This window comes from Polypterus senegalus, chromosome 7, assembly GCF_016835505.1.
Source record: "Polypterus senegalus isolate Bchr_013 chromosome 7, ASM1683550v1, whole genome shotgun sequence".
Lineage (NCBI taxonomy): Eukaryota > Metazoa > Chordata > Cladistia > Polypteriformes > Polypteridae > Polypterus > Polypterus senegalus.
The window spans coordinates 111,276,928-111,290,510 of NC_053160.1; the positions used below are offsets into that span (position 1 = coordinate 111,276,928).

At 38.4% G+C, this 13,583-nt stretch overlaps 1 protein-coding gene across 3 annotated transcripts in view; it reads right to left on the bottom strand.

Moving 5' to 3' along the window:
- LOC120532784 (methylthioadenosine phosphorylase) overlaps positions 1–13,583 on the bottom strand; it is a 155,827-nt gene that overhangs the window by 117,451 nt on the left and 24,793 nt on the right. For all 3 annotated transcript variants that reach the window (XM_039759163.1, XM_039759161.1, XM_039759162.1), the window contains exon 2: positions 7,256–7,342. In XM_039759163.1, the coding sequence (XP_039615097.1) occupies positions 7,256–7,342 (87 nt within the window). The remainder of the gene's footprint in view (positions 1–7,255; positions 7,343–13,583) is intronic.

A 13,583-nucleotide genomic window follows, 5' to 3' on the forward strand; every position in this document is an offset into this window, starting at 1 on the left:
TCCAATTTGGGGTTGCAGTCTCCTTCCATCATCCGCCCCCCTTGTATTTACGGGGACAACATTTACGGCCGCATAAAAACAGAAAATGGGACGATGGAAACAAAACACACTCAGTGCAAACATTAAAACAACACTATTACTATGTAGCCCACTACAACTGCATCAACTAATTGTGAACATTTAAATTCCTCTTGGGTCATGCAGCTGCACATATCTACACTCAAAGCGCCTGAAATGCATTATTTTTGTTTAAAAACCAACACATTTCCACAGACCCTTGTTGTACATGTAAACAAATGTCATAATCAGGCTTTTACTTTTACTGTTTATAAACTAAAGGAATCTTGATCTTATTTTTGTGCTTGATACATTTTTAAAGATTTGAAGTAACAATCTCCCGTGACGCCACTTACTCTTTTTGTGGCACCTGCCATTTTGAGAGGTTTTTGTTGATGGCGACTGTACGGATGCTAGGCAAGATCAACAGAAATTGTGCAACATGTAACATATCTGGATGAAAGGTACAGAGGTCATGTCATTCATATTCTTTTTGTCCTTGACTGGTATTAACTCAAACCTTAAAACATCCCTTTGATACTGAAAAATGTCTGGTTCATGAACTCTTGACTCGGATTTTTGACAGTGATTTATGATTAACATTTCAGCTCTGATTATGTATATCTTTATTTTTGCTAAAACTGCAGACTACCAGATTTAACTTTGGATGAATGGTTTAGGGATTACAGCACTTACTATATGTCGTCTCCTCCTTATAACATGACCAAAAGTTATTGGACAAGCTGTTCATGAACAGGTGTGGGAAATTCCCGCATTACATTAACAATTAAGCAGGTAAAAGTTTGGTGCAGATTTGAAGAATGAAACCTAAATTTGGAAGCTGTTGTTGTCAGCACTTAGTATGAGGCAAAAAAAAAAAAATGCCTTTAGTCAATGCAAGCTAACTTTAAGCTGGAAAAAACATAACTCATCAGAGATGGCAGAAACATTAGGTCCAGCATTTCCAGATGTGTAGGAGTCTTATGTGTTAACCTTGGTTTTCTTATAATTAAACTGTAGACTACATGTGCTACCTGTTTATTTGTATTAACAAAATTATATTCTATTGGCATATTTTTCAGTGATTAGAAGAACAGAACAATCTAGACGAGAACAGGCCATTCAGCCCAACAAAGCTTGCCAGTCCTATCCACTTATTTCTTCCAAAAAAACATTAAGTGATCATAAAAATACTAAAATAAATCAAACAACATACAGAAAATATGTATCCATAATACAGTGGAACCATGGTTCACGACCATAATTCGTTCCAAAACTCTGGTCGTAAACCGATTTGGTCGTGAACCGAAGCAATTTCCCCCCATAGGATTGTATGTAAATACAATTAATCCATTCCAGACCATACGAACTGTATGTAAATATACATATTTAGGTTTTTAAGCACAAATATAGTTAATTAAACTATAGAATGCACAGCGTAATAGTGAACTAAATGTAAAAACATTGAATAACACTGAAAAAAACCTTGAACAACAGAGAAAACTAAACACTGCAATAGTTCGCACTATAGTGCTACCAACCGCTGGCTAAAAACATTTTTTTTAATGAGTTTTAAGCACAAGGAAAAAAATAAAATTACAGATTTTTTAAAATTCATAAACCACCAAGTAAAGTAACATAGTAACAATGCACACTACGAACTGATCGCTGTAAACAGAAGTAAAAACAAAATCAAGCCCAGTGCATTCTTTAACTGCCTTCCTACCTTATGCGTCCAGCTCTCTCACTCATGCTGCCTGTGTGTGTGTGTGTGTATACTCGCTGCACAGGAAATGCACAGGGAGAGACTGAACACGTACAAACCAAAAGGGAAACTGGCTTGTTCGTATACCGAGTGTGTGGTCGTGAACCGAGGCAAAAGTTTGGCGAACTTTTTGGTCGTAAACGGATTTGCACGTGTACCAATACTTTAGTTAACAGAGGTTCCACTGTACAGGACATAAAAGAAAATGTCTTTCAATTACTAATGAGCTATAAATAGGTTGTAAATAACCTTTTTCTCCAATGTACTTATCAGAAATAGAGGTTAATTTAAAAATCACTTTTACACAGAGATTGAATTAACTGAAAGACAGTTAAATACTGCTTAAATATAAATAAACATGGCATTTAGAGGTTTAAAATTATTATTAGTTGCATTCCCATATAATATGCAAAGCACATATTGCCAAAGCCTATGTCTGTCCATCTGTCTGGATGAAACAACTTTGCCTCTCATGAACCAATTTTGCTCAGATGCAACACACTTATTCTTTAAAGAAATTCGTCAAAATAGTTTGATTTTTGTTTATATTTCGAACTGATCAAGCTGTACAAAAAAGTTTAAAAATTTCAAAATCTCCCATTGAAAAGCTTGTCCATCTTAAAAAAAAAAGTTCTGTGTAACTTTACAAATTAAAAGTGAGTCAAATGGTGGGCAGAGCACACATGAAAGCATCTCACAGCAGCATCTTTTACTACTGGTTAACTAATAGAGTACGGAAGAGTTACTCCTCTGGAAATAAATGGAAGGGGACATAAATTATGTAAGCATATAGGTATAAGAATGAGTTGATTGTTGTTTACAATAGTAAGCTGAATGTGGTAATGCTCAATGTAAGCAGACAAGCGAACAAGAAACTTATTCTTCCCTCAGGAAAACAGAACCAAGAATCTGTGATAAAATTACTTGTTTACTTTTGTTGTCACCAGCATGCCTCAGAAATGTGAAATGCACATTGTCTTACTTCACTACTTCAAAGTGGACATATTCAGTTAAGTTTTAAGACATTTATTTATATATGTTTTGACTCTTGCTCCTTTCAAAAAAAAAAATAAATAAATAAATAAATCTTTACTTTAGAAACCTATTTAAATGTAGCAAATCAATATACAACATGAGTGTGCAGAAATACCCTTGACTTCAAAATTTCTGAACTTGTCCTTCAAGGCTACTGCCACATTACACAACTTCTCTCATCCTTGACTACTGCAGTTGCTTATTTCATCACCAGAGAATGTCAATTTACAGGACAGATTATGTGACAGAATGATAACTTTCCAGAAAAGTGTCATATCCAAAACACTGCATGCTTCTCCCTTTTACTGATAGCCAATAATAAGCTGTCTAACAGAACTGGTGATATGTACAGGTATTCAGGGCTGTAAACTGTGACAAGAGTATTTACAACAGTAATTGAAAGTTTCATTGCTGTTAGCGACTGACATACAACCTTCTTTTTTTGAGGTTGATGTGTTGTCATATTTTTATCTGCCGTTAGTTAAATGCATCATTAACTGATTTACCGCCATCCTGATCCACAGCTAGGTCGCATGCACAAAGTTAAGGCAACAGTTAATCTCTAGGTAAACTGCAATGTGAACTGATTTTGCATTCACAGGAGGGAGAAAAACGTCCAGTACAAAGCAACTTATTTACTCAAAAATCCTGAACAACATTTGAGGAGTTCATGGCTTTAGGAAATTCCTTGGCTTAGATATGATAAATCTAAACAAGAGATTTATTGTGACTTCTTTTGTAAAGCTGATGTAATGGGCAGCACAAATGGACTGGCCTTCCGAAAGGGGTGAAATAAGGAATATTTCCCGGCCTGGAGGCCAGTACAATTGAAGGAAGATGAGCACTGAAATATATTTTCTCTCTCGATATACTAGGTGGCATCTTCCTTGGGTCAAGGATCCACATGCGATGCTGGTATCTGTAGTCATGTGAGGCCACCCTGTTGGGTTCAGTGGGGGCTTCCAGGGGTGAGACGATAGGATTCGCAATCCCTGCGTTTTGGGACTTCAATTGACCCGAATTTCTACCACTGGGCTAGACACATTTAGTTTGGGCCATGTCCAAAAAACTGCTGAAAAGGTCTTTAAAAAAAACTGAAAATAAAATGCAATCAAGCCTGCAGGGACTTATCAGCCACAAAACATTCCTCCCAAATCTTTCTACTGAAAGAAAATTATTAGGAAGAAACATGGTAATGACATCACATGTTGAATTTACTGTGTGCAATGCACAATACTATTCTGGATAGGACGTTAAACTGCATCCGGCCCTGCAAGCGGTCCTCCAACTTGCAAGGAGATCATGGGGGTTGGTGGCAGGAGCGTTCGTTAAAAGGAATCTGTGAACAAGTGACACACCATCTGTGATCTGGCGACCCATGTCCTGCTTACAGAGGAATCTAAGCATTATCCACATCTGAATCTGTTCCTCGGAGAGTCGCAGTCAAGGCGGCGGAGGACACTGTAGTTGTGACCCACTGGGCTGGCTATTTGAGCAGTTGTTCAAAGCTGATCCTCCGGCTAGGACGCTGGATATCTCTGGGTCCATGGTTCTTGAGGCTGATCCTCCAATTAGCTGTGAACCACCCAATCTCACGGAGATTGCACAGGTGGTGAACCAGCCAAGGGGAGGAAAGGCTGCAGGGATCTGTGGTATCCGGGATGAACTTCTCCAGGCTGGTGGTAAAGCTGTCCCCCTGGCACTGCAAGCAATCTTTGCTTCCATTTGGGAGACTGGCATCATCCCAATTTACTGGAAAACGGGACTTGTCATCCCTATGTGGAAAGGGAAAGGTGATCGCCAGGATTGCAGCAACTACAGGGTGATAACACTGCTCTCGGTGCCAGGTAAGGTCTTTGCTAGTGTTGTCCTCAATAGGATCTGTGATCACTTGCTCACCTACCAGCGACCGGAACAGTCTGGTTTTACAACTAAGAAGTCTACCATCGAATGCATCCCGGCACTGAGGGTTCTCATGGAGCGTAAACGCGAATATTGGCAGAATTTCTTTGCAGCCTTTGTCGATTTTCGTAAAGCGTTCAACTCAGTTGATCGAGCTGCCCTGTGGGACATCCTGAGACTTCGGAGGATTCCTTCGAGGTTGCTGGATATCATGAGCGACCTGTACACTGGTACTGTGAGTACTGTGCAGAGTGGAGGCAGAACCTCTTGTTTTTTTTCCCCCAGTTCTGGGGTTTGTCAGGGGTGTGTTCTTGCTCCTACTCTGTTCAATGTTTGTATGGACTGGGTGTTGGGCAAGGTCGTGGGGTCCAGCGGCTGTGAGGCATCTGTTGGTGAAGAAAGATTCATGGACCTTGACTTTGCGGACGATGCTGTGATCTTCACTAAGCCAATGGAGGCTCTGATTGGGGCACTTGAGTCACTGAGCGAGGAGTCGGAGTGTCTGGGCTTGCGAGTGTCCTGGATAAAAAACAAAATCCAGGCATTCTTGGTTACACCCACATAACACCTAGCTGCGGTAGATAGACGGTCATTTCCAGAGGGTGAGACTGGACCGTGTGTCTGCCTGGGGGGTTGCAAATCGGGATCCCAAATTGTTTCGTCGTGTGGTGGGTGTGGCAATGCACTGTACCAGTGCATGCTCCCCAACTTGACTTGAATGCAGACAAAGCACCAAAAGCTGCGGGGCTGCACACCATGGGAAGAGTATGACATTAACATTGGGCAGGCATTTTTAGTCTAATCTGCACTGCTACATATTGTATTTGACATCCAATTTCAAATATGGTAAATTGTAACAAATTTACAAAAATCTCACATTTGACACATTAAAATTTAATGTACAAAAAAGTATACAAATTTCAATGATATTAAGATTCCAGAAAAAATAGATTTGTTTCAGTTGTTCAAGGTATTTTAATAGTTAAAAAATAAGCACTTTCTTGCTTTAACAAGTTAGAATAAGTATGCATAGCATAACATTTGGGTGCAACTTTATTTTTGATTTGAAAGTTGGAGCATTTTCTTGAGAGAGAGAGAAGCTTACTCAAGAATGGGTGTAGTGTAGTAGTTATACAGACTGAGTTAAGAGTGCTCAAACTTCACATTGATATACATTACAGTAGTTTATGCGGGTTGTGAAAGAAATCTTACTGCACAGATTTCAGGAATATTTGCACTTAATGGAGAATGTACTCACGCTACCCATCTCAGCTACGCAATATGAATTAGGCTTTTCTGCATTTATAAATAAAAAAATTAAAAAATTAAAAACTATGAGCGCACACCGAGATCTAAAAATGTCAGCCTACTTAGGTTCTAAAGATTAACACCTGCTAATAAGAGGTTCAGTCTCAACTTTTAAATCCAGGCGGAGCATTGATTACTTTAGCTTAGCTTACCCTGACTACAGCAGGTGATTACCTGTGCATTAATTTCTGTTAGTTACTTGTACAAATAAATACAATATTTATAAACTGTTACTAACCCTCCTCTAATCGGTTTCTTTTGTCTGTATCTGGATGTGGCACTTGGTGCCACTGCTTTATTGCCAGGCTGCTGTCCTGCATATGAAAAACTCATTTTGAATAAAGTAGTGTTGGGATCAGGAAATGGAAAAAGATTCTCTAATCAGATAGAAGGGCCAGCACAGACTTCACTATAGAGTACAAAGGAGCAGGTAGGAAGCCAATTGGCCAAGGTCTCCAGGTCTGGAACTTTGTTAATATTTAAGAGTTCTGTATTTAGTAATTAGTAAAATCTATGCTTTTGACTGATAGATGTTCACAGCACTCTGTGCTTGCTCTCAGTGAAGAGTACAATACAAAAAGTTGTATTGTAAAAGAGCTAAGTTATCTATGCACACAGAAGATACAGTAAGTCTTTATGGTGATAAAAACTATTTTGTTTCGGTAATTTGGCAACTAAAAAAAGTAATCTGGCTCCTAAATGTTTCATTTTAAGAGCCAATGGTTCCTACGTAATTTTTTTTAGTCTGGAGCCCTGGTATGGACAGTTTAGCCACAACCGCTGGCCTGACACCCTGACGCAATGAGGTTATGAAAATGAAAACAACTGAAAAATCACCAGAAAAGTCATGTAATGTGACATGAGTTTGATAGATGTAATTATGAGGCAGAAAAAGTTAAATATTTCATTTAAAAATACCCTTAGCTTTACTGAAACAAAGCTATGCATGTTTTACAATGCTCTGGAGAATTAAATATTACTAATTAAACTTATTAAATGTTTGAGCACACTATTAAATCTATAAAAGCAATCATTCATAAATCATTTAAACAGTCTACAGACAACTAATGTTAACTTTGGTTTTGGTCCATTGAAGATGGCACAATTTTACTAAACTTGTTAAATGACAACTCTAATAAAATTAGGCAAAACTTGTTATTCTTTTGAAAACAACTGCATAAAACCAACCTTTCCATAGGGCGTTTCAACATATTTCTCACTTCTTCCTTCTAAAATGTCAGGATCATCAAGGCCTGAACCTCCAATAATTCCAATCTGGAAAAATAAATAATTAAAAGAAAAAGTATAAACTAGAAATTTGCAAGCATTTTTTTAAATCATAAAAAGTGCTATAAATACATTGATATTTATTAAGCTAAAATACAACAGTGAAGATTAACTGCAGTTCCGTCTGTCTCAGATATCACTACCATGACAGAGCCTACAATGGCTGGATAGATTACAGTGTAAGAACAGGTTTAAAGCTTACACTCATTTTATTTTTGATTTGCTAATCTAATTTTCTACAAATGTTTGTACTGTGAGAGGAAATATACATACCTAGATGAAAACATGGGGAAAGTAGTATTAGTGAGAAATCCAATTAAAGAAAATCTGGATTCAAGGAAATTGAGCTAATTCCATTCCAAAATCCTGGATTAAGCCAAACCTGCATTTATTGAACTGATAAAACCAGAATTACGTGATCCGTAAGACCAAAGTTGAAGACTCCCTAATCCTGCTTTTTGAAATGGGCTCAGGATTTCCTTTTCCAGAAAGAAAGATTTGACAAAATCCAACTCAGTCACCACAGCAATCAATGCTCCGAAACTATCTCGTGAAAGAGCATGATTAATGTGAAGTATTAATGCTTTTCAGCCGCGATAATTAAGGAGCAAAGCATCCAATCAAAGAATGAAAGTCTGTAAATGTCACATCAGAAGTGCTGAAAACATTTGCTCTATTTAGAAGCTAAAAAAAAAAAAAAAATTTTAAATGTCATTTCCCTTCCTGAATGAACTACTTACTTAGAAGCACAACTCCTTCACCAAATACCATCCTAACATTCTGGTATTCCCAGAGAGGGGTCTGCATGAATGATACTATTTACATCCAAGGTTTTAATATATCTGAACATCCTTTCAAAACACAATATGTTCAGTGTCGCATGTCATGGCTTTGAGCAGCCTTTATTTTTTTTATTTTAAAGGGTAGTTTTTCTTACAATATTCGTTACGGCACACATAGACAATGTGGTCGCAAAAGTGTGCTTAACTTTGAAGAAGCGTCTGCACATGCACACACACACACACACACAGGCTGCCTTTCCGAAACAAAAATAAATTACCATTAAAGAGGAATTCCAAAGAATCAAAGGCAGGGCAATCAAATTTAAACTGTGATATTTCTGAGCAATAATACAGTCATGGCAGAAGTTAATCGGCACTCCTGGAATTTTCCCAAAAAATGCACCATTTCTCCCTTAAAATTGTTGCAATTACAAATGTCTTGGTATACTCATGTTTATTTCCTTTATGTGCATTGGAACAACAGAAAAAAGCAAAATCTGACAATTTCACACAAAACTCAGGGCTGGACAAAATTATTGGCACTCTCAACTTAATATTTGGTTGCACGCCCTTTGGAAAAAAATAACTGAAATCGAGCACTTCCTATAACCATCAACAGGCCTGTGACACCTCTCAACTGGAATTTCAGACCACTCTTCTTTTGCAAACTGCTCATGGTCTCTTAGATTTGAAGGGCGCTTTCTCCCAACAGCAATTCTGAGATCTCTCCATAAGAGTTCAATCGGATTTAGATCCAGACTCATTGCTGGCCACTTCAGAACTCTCCAGCGCTTTGTCGTCAACCATTTCTGGGTGCTTTTAGAGGTATGTTTGGGGTCATGGAACACCCATGACCTCTGACGCAGACCCAGCTTTCTGACACTAGGCCCTACATTACGCCCCAATATCTTTTGGTAGTCTTCACATTTCATGATGCCTTGCACACAGTCAAGGCATCCAGTGGCAGAGGCAGCAAAAAATCCCCAAAACATCTTAGAACGTCCACCATGTTTGACTGTAGGTACTGTGTTCTTTTCTTCAACAGTAGAATGATGAGCTTGACCAAAAAGCTCTCTTGGTCTCATCTATTCACAAGACGTTCGCCTAGAAGGATTTTGGCTTCCTCAAGTACATTTGGGCAAACTCCAGTCTGGCTTTTTTATGTTTCTGTGTCAGCAGTGGGGTCCTCCTGGCTTTCCTGCCATAGCATTTCATTTCGTTCAGATGTCGACGGATAGTTCGAGCTGACACTGTTGCACCTCCGAGTCTGCAGAACAGCTTGAATATGTTTTGAAGTTGATTAGGGCTGTGTATCCACCATTTGGACTATGCTTTGTTGTAGTCTTTTATCAATTTTTCTCTTCTGTCCACATCCAGGGAGATTAGCTACAGTGCCATGTGTTGTGAACTTCTTGATTATGTTGCGCACAGTGGACAAAGGAACATGAAGATCGCTGGAGAAGGACTTGTAGCCTTGAGTTTGTTGATATTTTTCAATAATTTTTGTTCTCAAGTCCTCAGACAATTCTCTTCTCTTCTTTCTGTTCTCCACGCTTAGTGTGGCACACTCTTTCACACCTGAAGCCAGTTAAAATGGAGAAAAGTTGACTTAACCTTTCTGTTGTGTGTCTGCTATATTGTCAGCACCTGTTTCTTGCCACAGGCGAGTTCAAACAAGCATCATATGCTTGAAATAAAACAATTTACCCACAATTCTGAAAAGGTGCCAATTTTTTCATGCCCATTTTTGGAGTTGTGTGTGAAATGTCAGATTTGGCTTTTTTTCTCCGTTTTTTTTGTGTTGTTCCAATGCACATAAAGGAAATACACGTGTATACCAAAACATTTGTAATTCCAACAATTTTCGGGGAGAAATGTTGCATTTTCTGGGAAAATTCCAGGGGTGCCGATAATTTCAGCCATGACTGTAACTGATAATACATTCACTTGTGGAACAAGCTGCCCACTTTCATCTGTTCTATGAAGTCCCTCACCTTTTAAAGAAACATCTCTGAAGACCCTCATCTGCAGAGAATACTCATACAAAATTATTATTGCAGTTTTGATTTGGGGTCCTGTAATGGGATAAGGCAACAATATTACTTCTACATTGTATGGTAGTTTATTTAACTGATAATTTTTATGAATGACGCAAATGTATGTATATCAAAACGTACAAACATCAATGTGTCCTCTTATTCATTCTTAAAATAATGGGATACAACACACAAGTACTATACAAATATTGAGTCCAAATACCTGAGCTCTCCGGTTTGAACAGGGTAAGTTATTCAAAAAGTGAGCACTTTTGAGTCTTGTTATAAGATTTGCAGATGAAAGTAATTAAGCTTTGCATTCCTTTGTCATGTAATCACCAGACAATGTATGGTTTAATAAAGGTAGGATAACAATCTCTTACAGTAAGGACTTGACCAACTCTGTATGCTGAAGACTTAAAATTTCATGTAAACATTTTTCTGAGGATATTAAAATTACAAAAACAGAATACAATGCTTACGTTTCATGTAGAGTAAAACAACCAGGGGTACATTTTGCAATATGCAAAGATTTACCACACAACTTTCCTCAGATTTCGCTGATTAACACTTTTATGCATTTGTGCCTTAAGGGATATTCCTTAACACTAGCATCCCAGAGGCCTACAAAAAAAAGTCGTAATGCTGGGCCACCTTGAATTCGTTTGCACCTCTTTATCAGCGTCTTTGCTTTGCAAATGTGTCAATCAGCACAACCAGCAAACAGTCTGCTATTCCATCTCCCACCAACACAGCTGAAGTTCTCCTAGCTCAAGTCTGTTTATCTCTAAGTGAGATGCCTGGAATTGCAAAGGGTAAATAACATCCTTATTTGGAATGCATGAATTTCATGTGTGTTCCGTGTCTACAATGATCTGTATAAATGCTGGAGGACAGGAAATGTGAGGCAAGAAATGTTGCAAACAACCAAAACAGAAACTTTATTCATGTAATGAGAAAAAACTGACATGAAGTGTATGATGTGTGGTATCTGGACTTCAAAGACTTTCACAAAAGGTAACAAAGCAAGTGTGCTTTTATTCAAAAATATGGCCAAAGAATAAGAAACCATTCAATTTATATGTAGCTGTCAATGAGTTAAAAATCTAAGCCCAAATATCAAATTGACAGAAAGTCAACATGTCTGCTTGGCTGGTGCAGAGTTAAGAACTGCTGTCTTGTAATCAAGAGGTTTTTTTTATTTTTCATTCAGTTTTATTCTGTCAGGGACATTGACATGGTACAGCAAACTTGCTTGTCCCTCTCTAGAGCTGATGCTATTTATCTCCATTGTTTTCACCAGAGCAGAGAAGACCACAGTTGGTGCTGTGGTGGATGCCTGCTCAGAACTATTTGTTGTACCGGCAATCAAAGAAACAATGCCTCATGATTGCTATCAGACTATAATGTAGCATTTGCGCTTTCACAACAAAGACACCCATGCAGAACATGTGAAAAACAACAGATTTGCTGCAATCTCCGAAATCTGGCAACGTTTTGTTGAGAACTGTGTTTTTAGTTACAATCCAGGGCAACAAATTACTGTTAATGAGTAACTATTTCCAACCAAGGTCTTCTGTCCTTTCTTGTAATACATCTCATGCAATGCCACTCCTTATTTAGGAAAAGATCCCAGTCATCCCATGGGAGAAAGACTTTCCAAGACTGTGTTCATATAGCTTATTGAGCAGTTTCTGGACAAAGGCAGAAAGTCTTCAAATCACTTTCGCTGGCTAAAAGACTGCTGCACCACAATGCAAATCTGTTTGGCACCATAAGCAAAGTGGGACTTGCACCTGCATCTATAATCACTTTAGTATACGAGCTAGTGCTTAGATTTGGCAGTGCCCTGCTGACAGTGTATGCACCCAAAAAGAAGCAGCCTGCCTGCATTCTCAGTACCACGCACCATAACGGGGGGGGTAGGGGGGCAAAAAAAACATTCATTCAAATGACACGAGTTTTCATGCATGAATATGCGTGCGCATGAGAGAGGCAGAGATAGATTTGATCTCATTCAAGTGGTTACTGGAATATTAAACAGTTTCGCAAAGGTATAACGAAACAAGTGTGCATTTATTCAAGGATAAAGCTGAACAACAAAAAATTCAAGTGACAAGAAGATACCAAGACGACATGATTCACCAATGTTTGTGTGTCTTTTACAAGTAGCAAAAGTTTATACTGGGTGTTACAGACTCAAATCAAATGTATGTTTTTATTATATTATAGTAATAGCAGCAGCCCACTACTCAAAAAGAAGAAAATCCAGAATCTAACCCACATCCTTTTGGTTATAAGGCAGTAGTTCTTACCTCTGCATTATCCAAGAAGACATGTCAACTTTCTGTTGATTGACACTTGAACTTGGGTTTTTAACTCATTGACAGCAACATGTTATTTTTTTCTTTTTGGTTATATTCTTGAATAAAAGCACGTTTATTTGATATTTGGACTATGTCTTCACACATAATACACTTCATGATTGGTCACATGATTACTATAACATAGAAAAAAAGTTTCAGTATGTGTTCACCATTTCTTGCCGTCCAACATTTACATAGATTGTTATAGATAATGAACATACATGAAATGCACGTATTCCAAAGAACAAATATACTATTTACTCTATCACGCAGGCCGGAATTCATTACAAGATTAGGATTATCTAATCAAGCTTTCTGGAACATACCCTGGAAATCACAGAGAAAAACAAAAACTTCACCCAGAAGGTACCCAAGATAAGGAAAAATTAATTACTAAAACACTTCCAGCTAGGGTGAAATTTATGTCAATTACACAGACAGAATCTTCTCATATGGTATTGCCTTTTTTGTTCTCTGCTACTTTCACTACTACCCTGTGTCACTCATATGCACATGGAAGGCAGCTAAAGGTCTTGAATGAAAGTAAATCAATGCCAAACCAGGGGGTGGCAGTGTGCACTAACTCTCTCAGTTCTCTGCAGACCAGTTATGGGAAATTCCACCTGGCCTTGATGTCACTTCCGGTCCAAGGCCCAATGACATCAGTTACAGTTCTGGCCCACTATTGACGTCACTTCCTCCGTTCTCCCTTAAAGCCGGCATCTTTGTTCCAGCAAATCAGTTTAGTTGTGGACTCTAAACTGTACGCATCAGTGCATTTATTATCCATTTGCAGCCAGGATGGGAAGTGCGTGGGAGGGGCTCACAGAATTGGGCTGGCCCACATGGGGGAAGTGAATGAGGCTTATGCTCTCTTGGAGGAGAATGCCTTCCCCTCACCATGGCCGAGACCTTGGTTAAAATGTGAGGGTGCCCCAGACCAGCAGGTGAAAAAAAAAAATAAAACAGTGGAGTTTTGTCCCAGAGTGGCCAACCTACAAGCAGGGCTTCTCCTTGTGGGCAAAAATAGGAAACCAGCTAAACA